General features: G+C 41.1%; 1 protein-coding gene and 1 long non-coding RNA gene across 3 annotated transcripts in view; one reads left to right on the top strand and one right to left on the bottom strand.

The window, feature by feature from the left end:
• Positions 1–3,055: 3,055 nt before the first annotated feature.
• Positions 3,056–5,809, top strand: LOC306778401. 2 transcript variants are annotated; one of them, XR_013772039.1, is made up of 6 exons: positions 3,056–3,100; positions 4,153–4,208; positions 4,288–4,504; positions 4,648–4,802; positions 4,936–5,029; positions 5,194–5,809. It is a non-coding gene; the product is annotated as an uncharacterized lncRNA (long non-coding RNA). The 2 variants fall into 2 exon arrangements; XR_013772038.1 differs by lacking the exon at positions 4,153–4,208.
• Positions 5,810–11,193: 5,384 nt separating this feature from the next.
• Positions 11,194–20,534, bottom strand: part of LOC306778495 (uncharacterized protein) — a 29,973-nt gene continuing 20,632 nt past the window's right edge. Inside the window, exons 5-16 of the mRNA XM_079269999.1 lie at positions 17,638–17,781; positions 17,264–17,341; positions 16,973–17,124; positions 16,003–16,057; positions 15,107–15,181; positions 14,829–14,940; positions 14,101–14,640; positions 12,920–13,321; positions 12,654–12,746; positions 12,403–12,536; positions 11,580–11,631; positions 11,194–11,465 (exon numbers count right to left, since the gene is read on the bottom strand). Coding sequence (XP_079126125.1) covers positions 11,329–11,465; positions 11,580–11,631; positions 12,403–12,536; positions 12,654–12,746; positions 12,920–13,321; positions 14,101–14,640; positions 14,829–14,940; positions 15,107–15,181; positions 16,003–16,057; positions 16,973–17,124; positions 17,264–17,341; positions 17,638–17,781 — 1,974 coding nt within the window. The 3' untranslated portion in view covers positions 11,194–11,328. The remainder of the gene's footprint in view (positions 11,466–11,579; positions 11,632–12,402; positions 12,537–12,653; positions 12,747–12,919; positions 13,322–14,100; positions 14,641–14,828; positions 14,941–15,106; positions 15,182–16,002; positions 16,058–16,972; positions 17,125–17,263; positions 17,342–17,637; positions 17,782–20,534) is intronic.

Here is a 20,534-nt window from a genome sequence, read left to right as displayed (position 1 = left end):
TCAGAGTGACAGGGCATGAGGAGGTTGACATGTGACACTGCGAGACAGGATCAAATGTGTCATCATCTCCTCAAACAAAGAAACAAATAGATTAGAAACTCTTCTGTGTACCGTGAGCTAATTTGTGTTTGCTATCACAACAATCTTTAAATTTCCATCGACTTTAATTTCATCAGTTTCACCCATGATTGAGTTCTTTTAATTAGACACGTCTTCAACCAAACCTGCAGTCAAATAGGCGAAAAAAATGTTGTGGCTCATTTGTTGTCTTTTTCTTTTCCTGTTTGGATTCCAAATACCGGTAGACAGAGTTTGAAAATAACTGAATGGGATGGGTCAATACAGAGAACTTGAGCTCAATTATTACCTGATCTGAGCAGGCGGAGGTGTTAAAATTAGATTGGGGCATAACCGTAGAAGATTACTGCAGTAATCCTCTACTCTACTCTCCTGTGTCTGACAAGCTGTCGTTAGGTAGAGCACATGCAGTAGGATGCGCACACAAACACACACACACACGCACACATGCAAACCCAAAGCTGTCCAGCTCTCACTAGCTGAGTCCAATCCATCCAAGGCTGCCCAGGCCTCTGCTGTGCTAGCAGACCACACATCCACACATCAGCCCTTTATTGTTCCTTCCACTGTGGTAATGGAAACAGAGTCAATGTGGCACGGAGGGGGAGGAAGTGGTGGCCAAGGGCTGTGGGCCCCGGGCCCCGGGCCCTGCATGGCCCCTCCATGGTTGGCATCTCTTTACTCACACACACTCATGCACACATATACACATTATACACACAACCTGTCTTTCTCTCCCTCTCTGGATTTGACACACACATATACACCATTATGAGGGAGTTCGGCAAGCCGCACGGTAGTGAAAACACACACCGCCTCTGCATCCCTTCAAATGGTAGGAAATCCTGGACATGTCGGGCACATTTAGAAAAATACTTGAGGTTTTGGGGAAATCGGGATCACCTCATCTCAGAGTAACGTGATGCTGGATATATTGCAAAATTTAGGGGTGCCCATATGGAAGCCATCGCAGACCTCGTGCATGCACGTACAAATCAAAGGAGCTCCAGCCCGGCTGCTAATGAGGGTGACCGTGACGTTTTTATGTTGTTATCCTACTGTGTGGCTTAGGTAATGGCTGTATAGGATGGGAGGAATTTCATCCACACAAGCACAGGGGGGTCTGGACGGTATTGTTACAGCCTAAACACATTTTTATGGTCTTTGGAGCATTTGAATTATAGTATCAGCTCTACACATGGCAGGTAGGGTTTAGTGGATGGTAAGCAAGCCGGATTTATTTACATTAAATGTCTCACAGCAGCCAAACTGACACAGAGCGACTGGTGCTCCAGTTACAGTGGCACACGTTCATGTGTGCAAAGAAGAATAGAATAGAAGATATGCTTTCATTTGCTGCACGGGCCTTTTAAAATCTAAACAGAACTATAAAATTACTGTTTTGTATTCCTCTAATGCTCCAGTGTGTCTTTCACATTTTGCAATTGATCTTAGTGAACAAAGAGCTGTTAGATGCTGTGGTATTAATTGTGTGAGTGCTGGACCTGGCTGCTGTTTGTATGTGTGTGTGTGTGTGTGTGTGTGACAGATACAGCGCGTGCATGCCTGTGTCTGTGTACTTCTGCATCTGTGTGTGTACGTGCATGCTCCTGTGCTATCAGTCTTGGTCAGGTCCCCGCCTGGGTGTGTGAAGGTTTGTCTCCCCATGTTGTTGCAGCCTGTGTAATCATGGTATTAATTATTAGCTGTTTGCTCTCCATCATCCACCTCCCCTGGGGGCGGGCACCGTGCCTGGCCTGCCAAGGGCTGGCTCTGGGTGTCTCATCCACTATAAATCTGCACGGTTAACATCACAATCATAGAACAGCAGTGTGGAGCACAAGTTCTGGTATGTCTTATTAGAGGGTTGAAAAATGTGAATTGGTTTGGGTAGAACTATTTTTATTTGAATTAAAAAAACAAAAATGCAGCTGTGTGAAACAATGCCATGTTTTTTTTTTTCTGTGTTTCAAAACCACCCTTATAGCCTGAAATCATGTAGTTCAGCGAAGAAATAAACAATGCGTCCCCATGGGCTTAGCCTGAATGGTGTGAGAAAAGATGTCTCACTTTATCCTGCTTAATGTCCTCAGGCCGGGCTGTGAATTAGTCTCAGCTCTATCTGATCTCATATGTGTCCTTTTCACACAGTGCCACCGGCATATCCCCATCACTTACTAACACACACGCGCTTATGTACATTTGTCTCCCTCAGATGCCACCATCGGCATTGCTCCTTCAGAGATACTTGTGAAATGAATTGTCTGAAAGAAAGTCACAGCATCTGGCAGTGATTGTGATGCCACAGGCATCATGTGTGAAACCCAGAGTGTGTGTGCGTGTGTGTGTGTGTGTGTGTGTGTGTGTGTGTGTGTGTATGTGTGTGTGTGTGTGTGTGTGAGTAACCAAGAGAATAAGTGCTTTTAGCCCAGGTAGTCTTTAGGGACAGCTCACCCAATTATTGACCACTAGGACTTTACTCATGCTTCTGAAAACAATTTAGACTTTAGTTTAAGGTCATGATTTACTCTGACAATATTCCACTATTCTTCATAGATCTTTTACTATGACTTCTTATTAAAACATATTAAATTGTGTACAATCAAAAGCAATCCAAAACATTTAAAGTAATTTACTGGATTGAAAGCAATTTAGACAATTTTAAGATTAAACCCCATTATCTATCATTCATCTTGGCCAATTTTGCTTTAGTTGCCTTTCAGCGGTCACCACACTCAAAAAAACGATTCAAGCCCTTCTTAAAGGTGACACATTTAAATCGTGTTTGATTAATTTAAATATATCAAGTTAAAAAATGAACACATTTATATTTAATGGGTCTAACATAAAATGCATGAATACTTTCATTTATTAGATTTATTTAGGTTGGATGGTGTGTATCAACTCAAAATAAATGTGTTTGGTTGGGGGACTACCCCTTGCGCCTGTACCAGATCACGTGCTCAGTGTCTTTCCCCCCTTTCCGACTGCAGCAAGATTCAAACCGACCGTCCATTCTTTGGTAAGTAACTTTATATATTTTGTTGTAGTAGTTTAGACTGTACCTCGCTGTCAATGAAGGCTTCCATTCTGTAATAATGACCACAATGTGTGGAACAGACGTGATAACTTAGCCACACGACTGTTCCGTTTTTAATAAGATCGAAGGCAACACAGGCTAGCTAGCAAGCTAGGTAGCCAACGTGGTTAGCATTATAGAGCAGACCAGAGATCAGGGTACTGTCATTAATACGGCTTGGACGCAGCGCCGAAGGCTTCCTTATGAACTGTATGCACTAAAAAACAGTAGGAGAGCAGTTAAACGAGCAGACTACGGTCTCCCCCTCTCCAGCGCCATAATGTCGGCAGGCCGTAGAAGGCCACTCTCTCTAGTAGTGGGCGTTCAGTTGTAGTGGGTTTAGCCACGTTTTCGTCACTGAAAAATGTTTAATATGAATAAATCATGAGCTCATAAAACCGCTGAATTCCTCTCACTCGCGCGGGCACCTGATGCATGAACACACGGAAGTCAGCGGCGTTTTAGCGCAGCAGCCATAGAAATAGAACGAGCGTAGAACGGACATTCCCATTCAAACCGATGTAACTGGATCAGAGCAGCGGCAGTTTGTACGTGTACCGTCGTCATTGTGAAGAACTGATCGATGTAGCGGGCTAACTTTTCTGTTATACTACGGTCAATGCGCAGTGTTGAGCACTATTTTCTTTTGAACGAGTAAAACGACCAAGACAAACATCGATGTCCGTTCTACTCATTGTATTTCTATGACCTTACACTGTGTGAACGCAGGCAGGAGTGCGAATGAGTTTTCAAGGCAAACAGTTTGATATTTTATTAAAATGACTGTCTTAATCTTATTTAACACGCATGCATGATTTGATTGCTGTTGTATGTAGCTTTAGTGTTGCTGTAAAAGGTGAATTGCTCGTCCATTCTAAATGGTAACATTATATCTATGAGTGCTCCAAAGCACTTTTGACTTGACTTTGTTTTATGTGAACTTTGGATTATTCCAGCCTTTCCCTCCACAAATACATTCATCTCATCTTTTGCAGTTTGATCAGCATTACCAAGCTTCTTGAGGCAACCTCCTAATGATAGCACGTAATAGGTTATATGCTCGATGCGAGCTGATCTCTCATTGTTATATGTTCAGTTTGATATATACTAATTATCTTTATTCTCTTTAGGACTCTGCATGTGGCAGTGTAAAGAATGCAGTTTGGAACTAGCTAGCAGGTATTTCTTGTTGCATGGGCATTGTAGGGGCAGTTATCGCTATACATGTCCATACATTGCCCATGTACATTTAATACATGGAGTAAGCTTCTAAATCACACATGCTGAACTGCACATTCAACCAGAGATTGTGGAGCAGAGGCCCCTTCCCTGTTCCAGCAAAGTTAAGTAAGTAAATGTGTGTTTCTATGTGTTTACCATTTTGATGATTAATGGCTTCACAATCGCAATTTGAATCTAATAATCCCACATAATGTGATAGTAATTATAATAAACAAGTAACAAACAGCTGTATTTTGTTTGTTATTCAGGTCAATGCAGAGTTCCTGCTGATCACCACCAAGCCATTTCAATCAAAGTTCATGTCACAGCTGGACCTCTTCTCAGACTCCCTGATACAGGGCTTAAAGAGCAAAGGAGGTGTGAAGGAGAAAAGATCAAGGATGTCCTGACCATCAATGATTTGGTTAGTACATATGTATACAATATTAGTTTCACTGTATTGGGGTGGTTATTGTAATATTTTCTTGTCCATATCTGCTTTTTTAAAAACATTTGATGAATAGTAAATGGCCTGCTTTTATTCTGCTTTTATCCAGAACCTTTAGTGTGATGACATCAACACCAAAAGGGAAGGGCATCTGAGAAGCCTGTCATCTACCTCAATGAAGATCCAGACTCTTTATCAATCTGGTAAGTTTATCGCAATATGTTTCCCATGTAGCGTCAAAGTGTTACCCACATATATATATATATATATATATATATATATATATATATATATATATACACACACACATGTTTGTGGATTAATCACAAGTTTAAACACAAGTTTTCTGTGTTTGTGTTGTTATCAGGCTTCCGCCGCTGAGGATGCAGTGAGGGACATCGCATTCACTGTCATAAGGATTTACATGATCCAAAGAGATTGGGAGCCAGAGGACGTGGGACTTGATCAACTGCATTAAAGTCCTGAACAACGTAGACGGTGTCATCATGGCGTTCATCATGCTTTGGGCTAATTTGTGCCCTTAATCTAAGCTTTCCAGACAACTTCAAGTACATCTTTGAGCTTCTCCAGAAGGTCATAATGAATTTGGATGGGCACAAGCTGAATTCTAAGATACAGGAGCTGAAAATCAAGATGTTTGCACAAGAGGTGAACACCAAGTGACAAAGCCAAAGAACCTTGTCAGATCTTTTGGATGTTTTCTACTTTCATCTTCCGCCCAGTCAACGACAATCCATGACCTCATGGATGTTTTCCTGGTTCTGACATTTTGAAAAAATTGACTAAGCTGCACAGAGGCAAGCCAGAGACTGTAAATTACGGAACTTTTACATGTCACTGCAAGCTTGGTTAAGTGTTTACCCGCAGAAAGTTTTGCCCAATTCACCTCCACATCCCAACTCGAGTGTGATTACGCTTGAACGTCAACTTGCACGTCCATTTTCCTCGTTGTCTGATTGAATGACTCTCTACTCAAGTTGAAATGGACCCTAACACGGTTCAATACGCTGTAACTTCCATTGACTATGAGTATCCTTGTTATTTATAATCTATAAGTTTTAGTTTGTGGATGTTTTGTGATTTTACTGTTGTAGCCCAAAAGTGGTCCAAGTTGCCTGTTTCTGCACATGATAACACATCATCGGCTATTCTTCAGTGTAAAGGAGTCCTTTTGTACTACCATCTGTACTGGTAGGAAAGAAAACAGCTGTATTGCTCTTGACAAACCAAAGTAGTGGGAATTTAGCACTTGCAATAGTGGTTGTACATATCGATTGCAGGAAGTTTTGTGCTTTTTGGAAATGATAGTTTATGGTGAGTGACTACACTGCAGTGCAATGATATTCCCTGTTTGGAGAGCAGTGCATAGCCTCCACCCTCATGGCGTCTTTGTTTGTGGCGCCAAGGGATTTGGGATAGCTTGGTATTTATTTGTCACCAGTTGTGGAGCTGTTACAAGACTACTGTTTTAATATTTAAAAACGATGAAAGATGCACTGTATAGATCATTTTGGAATTTTTTTGCTATCCTTTTCTGATCAGTGTTTTTGTAAAAAAAAAACAAATATTTAAAAAATGAAATGCAGGCTCTAGAATCATGGATGGTCAGATTTGTACCATATTTAATGTATTTAAGCATTTTCAATAAAAAACACTTGAACTAGGTTTTGTCTCGTGTCTTAATTGGGGGTCAAATAAAAAAAAGTTTTTTACCTGATTAATTCATTTCCAATGAATTGTACTATATTGAGTTGGACTAACACAAATCAATTTCATTTCATGAATGGTATTTTTTTATTTAGGTTGTATTTGATAAAATTGAGTCGGACTAACTCAATTTAATTATATTGCATGGATGTTTTTAGTTTAAGTTAGGTTTAACTATATTTCCTCGGTGGAAAACCTGCCCACAATTTAATTGAGTTCATCCAATGAATTATTTTTTTGAGTGCACAGCCTCTGTCATGTTCCCCATTGCTTTCAAATTCAATGATAGTCATGAAGACCAGGAAATATAATTTTAGAGAAACACATTTTTTATCAATTTACTGAATGGAAACATAAATGATCACGATGAACAAAAATCCAATAAACCTAAACCAGAAATGGAGATATTTCTTCTGGAACCACAGCAGAGTTAATAAAAATCACTTTATGGTTTTCAGAGACACAACAGCATTTCATTGTCCAGGATAACGGTTTTGAAGATGAGGTAACAGATTTGAATGCTCCTGTTGCTAGATTCAAAGCATGATTTATTTTTTTCATCTTTAGAATCAAGAAAATAAAGCATTTGTACAGAGTCTGTTGCATTAATTAACAACTACCAACGTTTCCCTGTGGTTTCCCACCACTTTGAAGATTCCTTCACAATAGACAGAGAGAGACTTAACAATTTACGAACTGAAGGGGGGAAAAAAAATCTCGTGATTGGATCACAATGCCACATGTTAGCTGATTGTGAGCGGAGGAATTGTATCGTAAAAGCAAAAACCGCCTCTTGGGAATCATGTCAGGAAAAATGGGGGGGGGGGGGATGCTGCCAACTAGTCTTGACCAATGACTGGTAAAAAGAGAAAAAAATCCCTTTTTACTGTTTTTGCTGCAAGACAGAGGGATGTTCTAATCCTCTATTCATTGTTAGGGTTGTACTGGCCGAGGGAAATAGCTTTTTTTGATGGCAATGGAGGGGAAAGGGAGCTTTGCCAAAGAGGGTTTCAGAAGTTAATGGGCCGGTTTCTATGCTGACAGTAAAATCTTGGCTGGAGCCATCAGGAGCTTCCAAGGCGTTATCTACTTCAGCGGTTTTGAAGATTATCTTTAAAGGGAAAACAGAAAATGACAATGTCAAGAACAAGAGAGATGTCTAAAAGCAAAGGTTTAATCAAGACTTACACCAGAAGGAATTATCACCAAGCTAAAGCTGATTCATGTTGAGGAAGCATAATAGTTTAGAGAAATTCTTCCCCGATAACAGTTGTAGCCTTGAGATCGTCTCACAAGCAAACAGCATCAGTGGTGCATTCACATTTTGATAGAGCACCTAGGGTTGCAATGGAGCTTATTCTATTGCCGGCGGGTAATGTTCGATACCATGGATGAAATACTGCCCACGGTAACGGATGCCCCTGCAGAACAAAGAGCCAAGAACAAAATGAGACCCATTTCCGAGTGCTCTAACATACAGGTTCTTATAAACACTGATCTTTATTTCACCAAGGGAAGAGAAAGACAGGAGCTTCTTAAGTCTTTTAAAAATAACACTGCATGCCTGAGCTCTGCCAAACCTTTACGAAAGCATGAGCAATGTGGGTACTGTATCGTTCATAGCACTTTGGAGTGGGGAAGATCCAACCGGGCAGTCCTCTGGCACAAATATTGGTAAGGTAACCTGAAGCCTTCAGGACGGACGCGGTGACCCTGTCCTTCATGTTTCTCACTGCAGAACGATGAGCCAAAAGGAAAACAAGTGCCATTCGCTCACACTTGCAAACAGGTGCTGGCAGCCAAAGAAGGAAAGCTGAACACGGAGTTATGAAACTGCTGTGGTAAGATGTTTGTCTCTCGTAAACTGACACTCTCCCAAACACATAATTAATCACAAAAAGTAGAAGTAACTATTAGTTAGACAATGAAAGGCAGAGGTTGAGAGGAGTGGCAAGGAGAAGGAGGTTGCCTCAGATATGGAGGCTAAGAATAGTGGGCGTCTTCGGTTGTTTGCACATGTATGTGTGCTTCACGTGGGTATCCGTGCCCATGTGCACATATTTGTGTGTGTCTGTGCTTATCCTCCCCTCCAAGGTTTGCCAGAATCTGCTTCAGAGCAGAAACCCAGCCAATAAGCCACAAGCCATCAGCAGCCAGGTCAGATTAGGTGTCTGTCGTTGGCCTTTGTGCAGATAACACGACAATGAGTGGCACTTCCCTACCGCCACTTCACCTCGGCCGTCCCACACTTGTCAGTCCTCCGCCGGTCAGATAGGCTCTGTCAGTTAAATGAGAGATAAAGGGAAAGTCAGGAGGAGGGAGGGGGGTTGTTCTCTGTTAGTTTAGCACCCTAGTCGGAGGGTTTTTGTTACTGATGAGGGTCACAGAAGGAATGGACAGCCTAAAGACAGAGGGGAAGGGGAAGGGAAAGTTGACTGGCACATTAGCCGGTGTCTCCCTATCACTCTGCTTAATCTGAAGGGACAAGGGATCTCTTGAGTTGTAGGGATGACCATGGGAACGGGGATATGGCGAAGTGAGAGAAGAGGGGACACAACATGTCGAGATACATTTGCCTTCACGTTTTCTGTGCACAGATGTCCTCTCACTCTCAGTTCATCCCTTTGCCTGTTCATCTTTCTCATGCACACCAATGTAAAATGATATACATTGGTGTTGCACGATGAGTGTTACGTATTTCGTCTCGCTGTTTAAAACTTTTTTTCTATCTCTCAATCTTGCTCATTTGAGCTTTGCACAGCCTTCTTCTTGAAACCCAATTAGTATTTCATAAGAGGCTCATCACCTTTTCACACATATCACTGATGATTAGCCTTCTGGGATAACCTCAACAGAATAGTCTCCTGGATGGATTAAGTCAGTCTGTCAACAGGCATCAGCTCAGGCGGGATGAGACCCATGTCAGACCTTACCTCTCTATTTCAGAACAGAGGCGCATGTGCCAAACACTGTTATTGAACTGGCACTACAAGAGCGTAACCTAGCGCTTAAAAACACATTAAAGGTGTATGGTTAAGAAATATTGATGTCATATTCAATCAATCATTATTATCCTGAGAGGAAAATCCTGTTTGTGGTGTAGCAAAATTAGCAATTTTTAGCTTCGGAAATGTCTGCATATCCTGCTTCTAAAATGTGTGTAACAATGAGCCTCCTCTCTGCCTGTCAAAATATTTTGCCTTTCGTCCTGAGGAATCGGTTCATTTCAGTGAGCTCTCTCCCAATGATGTCGTAACTGACACATCAGAAAAGGCAATGTCTCCACCTATAGGTGCAAACACGGCACTACAATTTATAACTTTCTTTTTTTCTCCCTCACAAAGCATTTAGGAAGCAGTGCATAAGATGAGACCAATAATAACTATATATTTAAATCAGGTTTAGGCTACCAGTGAAAATATCAAAATAAATACTTTTGCTGAAAATCTGTGCGCTGTCTTTTATTACGAGAACAGAAAACACCCGCTCATGATCACCTCACTGTGACAATTTGAGTCCATTTTTGTGTGCTGTGAAAATATATTTAGTAAATGCTTTATTTCAAAGTAGTAAACATGTAATGTCTGTGATGTATTTATGGTTTATTTTGTACGTTAAATACATTACATTATTTTTAGAATTCCTTCAAAATGCCTGTGACATTTGCTCTCATTTAAAAAACTGTGCTCAACTTAAATGGATGAAAATAAAATGTCTATCACAGTGTGTTTGGTTGTAAAAACCTGTAAATGTGAAGAAGAAAACAAGAGACAAACACTTTAAAGTTTGAGTTTGTAGACGCTATATATTTGTAAGTTTGGAGTAAATACAAAGAACATATACACCATCAAACAAGCGTAAAACATACAAATATGTATAGAAAATGAGAAGATCTTTGCAGTTTTTATACATTCTTATATACAGTGTAGATTAGGATATAACAGAAGATTAAAATATGAAGATTTTTATAACATCTGTGGAAACACAAAACTTTAATTTCTTAAAATTCTAGACAGAAAATTAAGATGAGAAGTAATCACAAAATGTATGGAAGGACATCACCATATGAACAAACTACAGCCCATCTTAACGAGTGATGGAGAAATACAGATGTCAACACAGTGCCTCTTTCTACCGCTTGTTCCGTCGTCTGTTTCGCTGCCGTTCAGGTAATTAAAATGTGCTGTGAGACCGTCAGTAAGAAAACAGTGCTATAAAACAACTCAGGAGACACAGGAAGGTGATTATAAGATGATGTCTGATACAGGTATCTTGATTATATATACCAGTCAAAAGCAGTAAATTATTTTTTTTTAGCAATGCAACACACAAAGCAAACGCTGAGCAGAATGGAATGCTTGTTATATGTGTGGATCAAAAAGACGGCAACACACCAGAAGAAGCTGTTTGTGTTTCTCACAAGAAAAGCAAGTTTGTGATCCTTTGTCATCGAGATCTGATCCCTCCCACAAACATTCCTGCTGTATCTCAAAAGGAAATAAGTTATTTTTGGTCCAGGAAAAAGGTCTCCGCTATTATATCCAAGAAAATGAGGCTGGGTAATGTCTGCATACTTATGAGAATATTTTGTTTTGCTCAAAAAATTAAAAAAAATAAAAATAATCAAAATAGAGTCACAAAACAGGGAGTCACACTTTTCTTTATCCTTCCAACAAAATAGAGAGTACAAAGTGTCAGTGGGAGGATTAAGGTAAGAAAACATGCACAAATGTGAGATGGTGTCCCTGAGTGAGTGTCATGTGTCTCTGCCTGTCTATATGGTCTCCACATAATTGGCAGGGAACAAGCCTTGACGGCCATCTTTGCTCCATCCCCTCCACCAGGCTTTGTCCACCGTTTCCACGTCCTTAATGATGTCACCGGGTTCAAAGGAGATCTCAGATTCGTCCTCTGTGGGAACCGCAAGACAACATGTTGAAGACCCGCTGATCACGGTGCAATTACTGTAAGTGGAGGCACTTTAAGTGCACATGCATGGCGATTACCTTCTAAATGGCAGCTTACCTGCTTGGTAGTCATACAGAGCTCGGACACACATTTGTTGCTCTGCTAAAACCTGTGTGGAGAGGAAAATGGAGTCAGAGAAAGGCTGTAATGAAATACATGTCTTGTTTAACTTAAATTCACTTTCATGGAGACTTTCTTCAAATTAAATTGAATCTTTAATGATAACGCTGGCAATATTCTATACATTTGTCAACAAAGCCCATTAAAAGGCAAACCATCAATTAATTTATCTTACGAACAAGTATTGCCCATGGAGCTAAAGCCTGATATATCTTATTCCGCTGTGCAATAAACCTAAATTATTGCTCAAAAACTATGACAAATGCATCACTGAGCAACACCTCAACTCCGGGTGACATGTTCTTTTTACTATGAAGAGGCATTGTGCTTTATTCTTAATCCCACATGTAGTACGCTGTCCCGCTGCTGTAAATAATCACTAGTAATCCGAATGCGTATTCATCCACTGCTGAAAATAGTCCCCAACAAATGTACTAAACACTTTCGTTTGCTGAACATTATAGCAACTAAATATTTTAGAACATTTCTGAGCATTTTAAATAAAAAATTTTAAAAGACATTTGTAACCGTTTTTATAAATTAACATCTTCATTAGTAACTAATTAGCTTGGGGCTGAGTGCAACATACAGGGTAAAGAAGTGACCAACCAAATATTCAACAATATTCTTTTCTGAAATTAAGAACAGATTCCAATTTTTAGACAAACCGGCTTTGTGCGAGACACTGAACAAGTAGTTCATGTGTGTTCATGTATGTGTTTGTAGCTTCTTATAAGTCTATGGTTTGTAGATAGACTACCTCTTGTCCATTTTCTGAGATCGTCTGCTCCTCATCCTCATTGACGTCAGCATCCTCTGCTGCGTTGTGAAGTTCGTAGCAGCCGGTCAGCGCCGCTGAGCTGAGTTCTGTGTCCGATGGACTCAAGGATCGCTCTGAGGTACACCAGTGTAAAAAGTATTTATCACAGACCAACCAGCACAGTGAATGAAGGTATTGTCACTGAATAATCCTACATTGTAATATTGTTATAAATAGATGTGTTGCCAAACCTATGCCATTCTGACTCTGTTCTCCATTTGTGATCCCATTGGTTGACACGACGACAGTCTCATGTTTGATTACTTGACAGATTGGTTCAGCATCTGAAATAATGACTTGGTTGTAATCTTTTGTCATAGAGCAGCATATTATCAAATGCCATTCCAACTTCTGGAAGGCTTTAGTGCATCATTCAAAAATAAACCGTGTGTGACAGTGTAACAATAAGAAATGTTAATTAAGTCAAAATAGCAGGATACAAGAACAAGAGAGCTACCAGAGACTGTCGACTCTTCCTCTTTCTTTGAAAGCTCAGCAGGCTCAGAGGGAGTCTGACTGTCTTCTGATTGATCATTCTCCTCCTCATCTTCCTTTGCCTCCTCTTCCTCTTGCACTACCTCCACAGGGTCCTCCAGTGGGGCATGCTCAGCTTCCGCTTTTAATCCCTCATCCTCTTCCTCCTTGTCCTCTTCCTCCTCATTCTTTTCCTCCTCATTCTCCTCCGCCTCAGTCTGGACTGGTTCTGTGGTAACGGCACAAGGCTCTGGTTGCGTTTTACCTTCATCTTCTTCATGCTCCTCCCCATCCTCTTCCTCATCTTCCTCCACCAGTACAGCCTGCACTTTGTAGCCAGTGTCTGAGACCAGCTCAGCGTGCACAAGAGTGGCGTTGTTGAGGTCTGTTGATTGGAAAACGGTATCATTAAAAACACAACTGATAAGCTTACATGTTGTAAAAGAGCCCACAGTGGCTGTGTATGCCTGTGGTAGAAAAACTGAACTATAAAGAATCCTGGGAGCACATTACATTTAAGCTTGGCATGGCTAAAAGTATATGGGGTTACTTTAGGAATATGTAATTGTGACTGGACTGTAAAAATATTCCATCTTCCATTTCTGCACAACAGGCCACCGATTCATTATGTACAAATTTAAAAGTCGGTTAAATGACTCAGAAAATGTAATTATAAAAGCCTTAACTGATCCAACACAAAGTGACACAAGATATACTTCTTGTTTCTGGAAACATTGGAACAAATGTCTGTATGTTTTTAACAACGAGTGACTTTTTTTTTTTTTTTATTAACTGCAATGATTACACTGTATTTTATATATTGTTGTTGTATTTGTTTGTTGTTGTTTTTTTTGATACTATATGGACTCATGAGTCTGAAATAAAAGTTGATATAGCCCCTGGCCTGCTTTACTGGCTGTGTGGAGTATGTTTTGGCAGAAACAGCCAAGTCACTTAAGCCTGCAATAAAAATTTTAACAACCACTACTTAATGTCAAACGATTCATGTTTTTGGCAACAGTAATAGGCTCTTCTTCACATTGCACCATCACCCTGATTTTCTTGTTTTTGGGATAATTACACCTTCACCACACACCTCAAAAAAGTAAAAAACATTGTATAATCAGATCCCAATGTAATCATTTGTGCCCTGCTCCACCCTACCTGTGTCTGGCTGTGGTCTCTCTGGAAGAGGAGCTGTCGGAGCCTGGGGAGCTACAACAGACTGGAAGCAGAAAGTTAAGTGCTCTGGCTGGGTTGGGGTATTTGGGGGCGATGCTGGCAGGGCCTCTGGATGCGACTGAGAGGGGTTGCTTTTTACTAAACCCGGGGACAACGAAGCCAACAGACTAGGGGAGGCGGGAGGTGCAGAAGGTTCTGTGGGTGATGGGAGTTTGGGCTCAACAACAGCCTGAACTTGGTCGTTAGTTTGTGGAACGCTGGGCAGGGCCGAGACTGGCGGGGCAGGGCGGAGAGGTGATGTGGGCAGTGAAATGGGGGCTCTAGGCCTTTGTGGAGAGGTGACACGGCGGAAATCAGGACTTGCTGGGGGAGACGTGGCACGGTAGATGGGGGAGGGAGGAGCTCGGGAGAAGGGGGAGACCAGGGGTGAGCTGTAAGGGGAGGATGACGTGTTCTCTTCTGCTTTAGAGAAGATGAAGGCTGTATCCGTCAGGCTGCGCTGGTATCGTCTGAAGGGTTTGCCTGGAGAAAAAGAAAACGGGTTTGTTTAGCAGTTAGTTCAAGAACTGAAAGAATTCAAAAATTCCAAAAACTGCATGCACTGCAATCCAGTTCTGATCCTTGTTTCAAAAAGCTAGTCTAGACCTTTGAACGCATGGTGCCATGTGGTACCACCGCCGTTCAAGCTCACACACACACAGTATACGTACCAGAGCGGGAGGATCCAGGGCTGGTGGGACTTTGTGATGATGATGATGATGACAGCTGCCTGAAGAACTCCCTTGGGTTCATGGAGCGCTGGGACACTAATGTGGCTGCCTCCTACAGGTCAAGTAATGTTTAGTATAGGCAAGAAATCGAAATGATTAAACAGACTGAGACAGCTTGCAATGACAAACGTGTGGCCCATTCAAGTCTTATACAAAGAGTTATTTCAAAACATCATCAAGTAATGTCAGCTGTATGGTTTCTACGAAGATTCACTTACTGCTGCTTTCTCTATGGACTCGCTCCTACTAAGACGAGACCTCATATCTTCCACATGCTCCCTCTGCTGCTGCTCCTGTCAGTGCAGAAACACAGTGGAATCATATTTACATATTCACACACACATTTTTATGTTTTTTTAATCTCTTCATTTAGAAGAGGACTATTTGAAGACGTAGAGGACAAAGCACTTGAGACGAGTGCAACTTCTTGAGTGTGTTGACATTGAGCCCTAATTAATGATCCAAACCACGAACATGCATACAACCCAAAGTCCAAAACTCGTTTACATTAACGTCTGACGTAAAATCTTAGTGTTGCACAGTTTGAACATGGAAGCCAGAATCCAGGAATGTTTGTGCATTCAGCATACAATATAATAATTGTGTGTCAAAATGCATAAAGGTTGTCATGTCCATTCAGAGTATGCGTCAATGAATCAGTGACGTGTTAATTTAGGTTTAAAATGACATATGTAAAATACCATTCTTATCAGTTGTAAAGTCCCTTAAATATCTCATTATAAACCAAATGATCAGCAGTGGGTACATAGTCCACTTTCCCCTGTACATTTAAATCAGTCCACTGTTTGTTCATGTAGCAGTACATCTGTGCATATCAGCAGATATTGTGGCAGACGACGGTGGTCATTACATGGTTCTCATAGATTACATTACATGGATCAAAGGTTGAGGAAGGAACAAAGAAACAATTACAGTGTTACGTCAACCCAGTTCTTACACGGGGGTCAATGAGTCCAGGCAGCCTGACCAAACTGAAAAGTCAGACGCCAGCAAGGCAGGTGTGCTTTTTGACACGACAAAAACAGTGTCTGACCACTTTGCATCATTAAATAATAAAAAACATCATCTTTAAAATACGCATCTGTTCACTCACCCATTTAAATTTCTCCTTTCTGCGCAGCTCTTCTTCTTGCTCTGCCCGTTTTCTTCTGTGCGACAGAAAAACAAAGACAGTGCCATGTTACCGTTTCCAAAAGTCATTATCCAAATGCTTTTTTTCTCCCATTATTAATGAGTTGAAATAAAAGATCTAAGACTTAGTCTATGCACACAAACCAACTTAGTTCAAATTGTTCGCACCCATTTGTTAAAAACTGTGTTAGCAAGCACTTCTCCTTTGCCAAGGTAATCCATCCACCTGACAGGTGTGGCATTTCCAGATGCTGATTAAACAGCATGATTATAACACAGGTGTGCCTTGAATAAAAAAAAAAAGTCACCCTAACATGTGCAGTTCTATCACATAACACAGTGCCACAGATGTTGCAAGTTTTGAGGGAGTCTGCCATTGGCATGCTGACTGCAGGACCGGCCACCAGAGCTGCTGCTGTGAGCCACCAGCTTCCCACAGCCATTGAAAAGGACGTGGGCCAACATTTCTCAGGCCACAACTAAATTCTGACCAACTCTACACAAGGAGATGTGTCACACTGTATGAGACAAATGTTGGTCACAGCCGATACTGACTGATAATTGACCCAAAAAAAAAAAATGCATTTCTGTAGCCCTAGTCATGTGAAGTCCGAATACATGTTGGCCTTTTATTGTGACCAGCCCAAGGCACACCTGTGTGATAATGATGCTGCTCAATCAGCATCTGGAAATGTCACACCTGGATGGATTATCTTGGCAAAGGTGCATGTGTTCGCCAACAATGATTCTCACACATTTGTGCACAAACTTTGAGTGAATAAACCTTTTGTGTGCATAGAAAGCGTCTTAGATCTTCAATTTCAGCTTAAAACAAGTGTTGCATTTGTATTTTTTCTCAGTGCATTTTGTTCTGCAAATCTTTACAAAATACAGCCACTGGAGGGCACTATGGAAATAGACATTGTTCCTACCTCTGCTCCTCAATCATCTGCAGCTTCTCATTCATCTTCCTGTCCCTCTCGTCTGCATCCCTCCGCTCCTTTGAAACTCTTTCTCTTTCGAGGCGACGTCTCTCCTCTGCTGCACGCCTCTTCTCCTCCTCTTTCCTCTCTTCCTCTTCACGCTGACACACACACACAACGGGAAACGTATTAAAATAATGACTCTCTTCAATAGCTTTCCAAGTGTACATTGCGGTAAACATCCGTCTGAACTACATTTTAGCCACTCAAATGTGGCCAAATTGAGATAAGTTGTCATACCTCTGCACGTGCCCAAAAGGAGTCTCTGTTTATTCGTCTCATCTCCATTGCAGCATTCGTTTTTCTGTAGTTTGTACCCTATAAGACAAACAAAGGAATAGTGAACGAAGAGCCACATATTTGTACATTTTCCAATAATGTGTTCAGAGGCATTTTTTTGTGTCACTGTATTATACTGCATCATTGTCAGTAATTAAAACCTTTTTTGTATTCATTTCCCTATTTTCATGGGCATGACTGAATAAACATACTCGAAAAAATAAAGTGAAACGTTGAAGTCACCGATGAGGGAAGCGTCTAAGTTGTGTCACCATCTGTTTATGAAAGTCTCTGTCTCCATCTGATGGGTAGATGAGGTATTGCAGTAGACTCACCACTAATTCCTCCTTGTCCGCAGACCTGGAGCTCCTTCTCACCCACTGTGTTGGAGTATGGGCCTGGGCCTTGCCGAGCTCTGCTGTTATCTTCTCCTCTATCACATCCTCCATTTTATCTGCGCTAATGAACGCATGTGCTTCCTGCAACACGGAGGGCAGGGAATGAAAAAGAGATGGTAAGTAAAGTAAGACCGATGTGAATTTAATCCAGCCTTACATACTGTATTGAAGCCACACACACACACAAACACACGCACAACAGCTAGAAATCCACACACACACACAAGTATACGCAGACCCTCAAGTGTTTTTCTCTTGGTCTGACTTGGAGTTATGCAGAGTTGGAGCCAAAGAGTTGTGCAACTTCTTCAGTTATAAGGATTGTGAGGGAGCAATAATCCTTCCTGGCTTTAGCGTGAGGACAGGAATGCTTGGTTTGGATGGTTAGCAATGGCGGAGGGAAGGATGCAAAAAAATTAAAATAATAGATGTGATAAGCTTCAGGGAGATTTAGAGATATGAAAAAGACTATTGATCACGTTCAAAAACCGCAGAACCAAGACATACTGTTTCACTGCAGCTATTTCCATGGGACAGATCGGTGTTAAGCATGAAACCATGCATGTATACAGGCATTTGTATGTGGCCAGGACCTCAGAACAAATTCCACGGAGAGTAAGACCAGGCTTGTTGATGGTGGGCCAGGTCTGTCAGCCTCCAAACAGGAAACCACAGCTTTATCTGAGTGACAACGCTGACACTGACACTGAACAGAGCATTCAATGTGCCCTATAATACATGTCAGAACAGTGTATAATCCATATCACTCTAGCTGTCACTGCCAACTGCACACACACAGACCAGACAAGCAGCCCACAGTGCTGCCAGGGATGCAGGGAACATCATGGAAACAGACAGAACCAAAATATACAGCAAAAGCTCCGAGTAGCAAAACATGTTTGCCTAAAACTGACAGCCACCTGGCATCCTCGTGTACCGTAGTTCATCAAGTACAGGAGGTACCAAAACTGCCAGGGTAGTCGATAGTATTACGGAATGGCAGTTCATTTGAATGCATGGCAATCATTAAACATGCACAGTTCAGACACCAGCGTGCAGGATTGACAGATTTGCATTAAACATATAACAGAACAGTTTTCTCTCAGGAACAAAACGCTGTCTATATGTTCTTCCCTGCATACCTTATGCAAATCTAGTCATGCCTTTTTTATAACATGATATGGCTGTGAATCATTCAGCAGCATTAAGGTGTTAAAGGCCTAGCATTCCCTTTTTACCATCTTGTTTAAGATGTAAATCATAAGTGTTAGAGATTAAATAACACCCTCCTCAGTCTCTTGCCTTCCCCTTGTATATTCTGTTGCACTTATTTCAACCCCTTAACATGTGTTTTGCTGTAAATGTAACGACTTCACAAGTGCCAATCTGCTAGCTTTAACATTTTACTCTTTCTATTTGAGTTCATAGTACTGCTTATATAGTAAACTGCTCGATTAAGGCAAATGTGTCATAATTACCCCTATCAATGCTCCAAATATTTTCAAGGGAAAATCTTATTAGTATAACATCCAAGTGGGATATTGCCTGCGAACCAACCATCTTTTTTTTAGGATTTGTGACATTGATGACCGTGGCGATGAAAACCAGCTCCGGGTATAAGAATATAACCTCTCCGGGAGGAAAAGGAGGCCAAGGTGACGTGACAATGTGAGAGTTACCAACTCGATATAATTGTGCTCAACTCTGCACAAACTGTCTGCTCTGGAACTGCTTCATACAGTCTCCTACTCAGGAGTTGTTGAGACTGAGGGAGACAGAAGGTGGATGTGGAGAAACTGTATGTGTCCCCAGTTGAAGTCTGACCCAGATGGGTGATGGGTCACTTATGATAAGGGTTATCATTTGCATGTAGAATTCAGAATTTCATTTTGTTACGCTGTTCGCTAAATTATTACCGTTTTGAACACTCCATTAAATGTAAAAAATAATGTAAGTTGATTCATGGACTGTAAGATTGTTACATTAACAGCATTTAATGTTCCTCAGAGGGCTCCTCCTAAGACAGAAGCAGTAATAGAAGCCAATCCTGAAAGTAAATCCTCTCTTCTCAGGTGTGTCAGGGCGAGATGCCAGAATTCCATGTTTACAAGAGACTGTGACTTAAGTTCCATTTTTTTCCTTTTTCATATCTGATTATATCAGATACTCTCATATCTATCTTTTTGTATCAACATCGAATGCCCCTGCACACACACGCACACACACACACACACACGCACACACACCTCCAATTTAACTTTATTCTGCTATTACTTCTGTGTAAATGCAGAACAATGGAAACAGCTGCACCCTGTTCATATTTTAGTTTTCATAACTTAACGCCACAATTGAGTCCAGTACGTAACAAACCCAAATCTGCTGCTGCAGACTCTCCTTAACAAAACAAAAACCTCACTGCCAGCTGGGACATGCAGAATAGCAAGCTAGAAAGACAGACACAAAGTGAAAAAAAGAAAGAAAATAAGGAATACAAACGAACAAAGTGCAGAGGGAAACTGCATCAAAAGCAATGAAAGCCAAGATTCTAAGAAAACAAGCTAATTGAGCCCCAAGTTAGTATCATCACTCAATCTATGTATGTGGGTTATCTCACTAGTTTTGTTTCCCGGTCATCACAAGGTCAAGTAGGAATTAAGCTGAGAGTCTGTGGCATCGGTTTATTTCTGCTAAATGTGGACAACGGTAAAATACAACCTTGCCTTGGTGAGCTAGGTAATGTCAGTAACGACCTCATGACCCCTCTATTTTCATTTATTTCCCCCATATCAGTCACATATTGTTTTAGGTCACAGATCAATCAAAACGAGAGAGGT

The sequence above is a fragment of the Melanostigma gelatinosum genome (assembly GCF_949748355.1).
Source record: "Melanostigma gelatinosum genome assembly, chromosome: 6".
NCBI classification, from domain to species: Eukaryota; Metazoa; Chordata; class Actinopteri; order Perciformes; family Zoarcidae; genus Melanostigma; species Melanostigma gelatinosum.
This window is presented reverse-complemented; position numbering and strand designations above follow the sequence as displayed.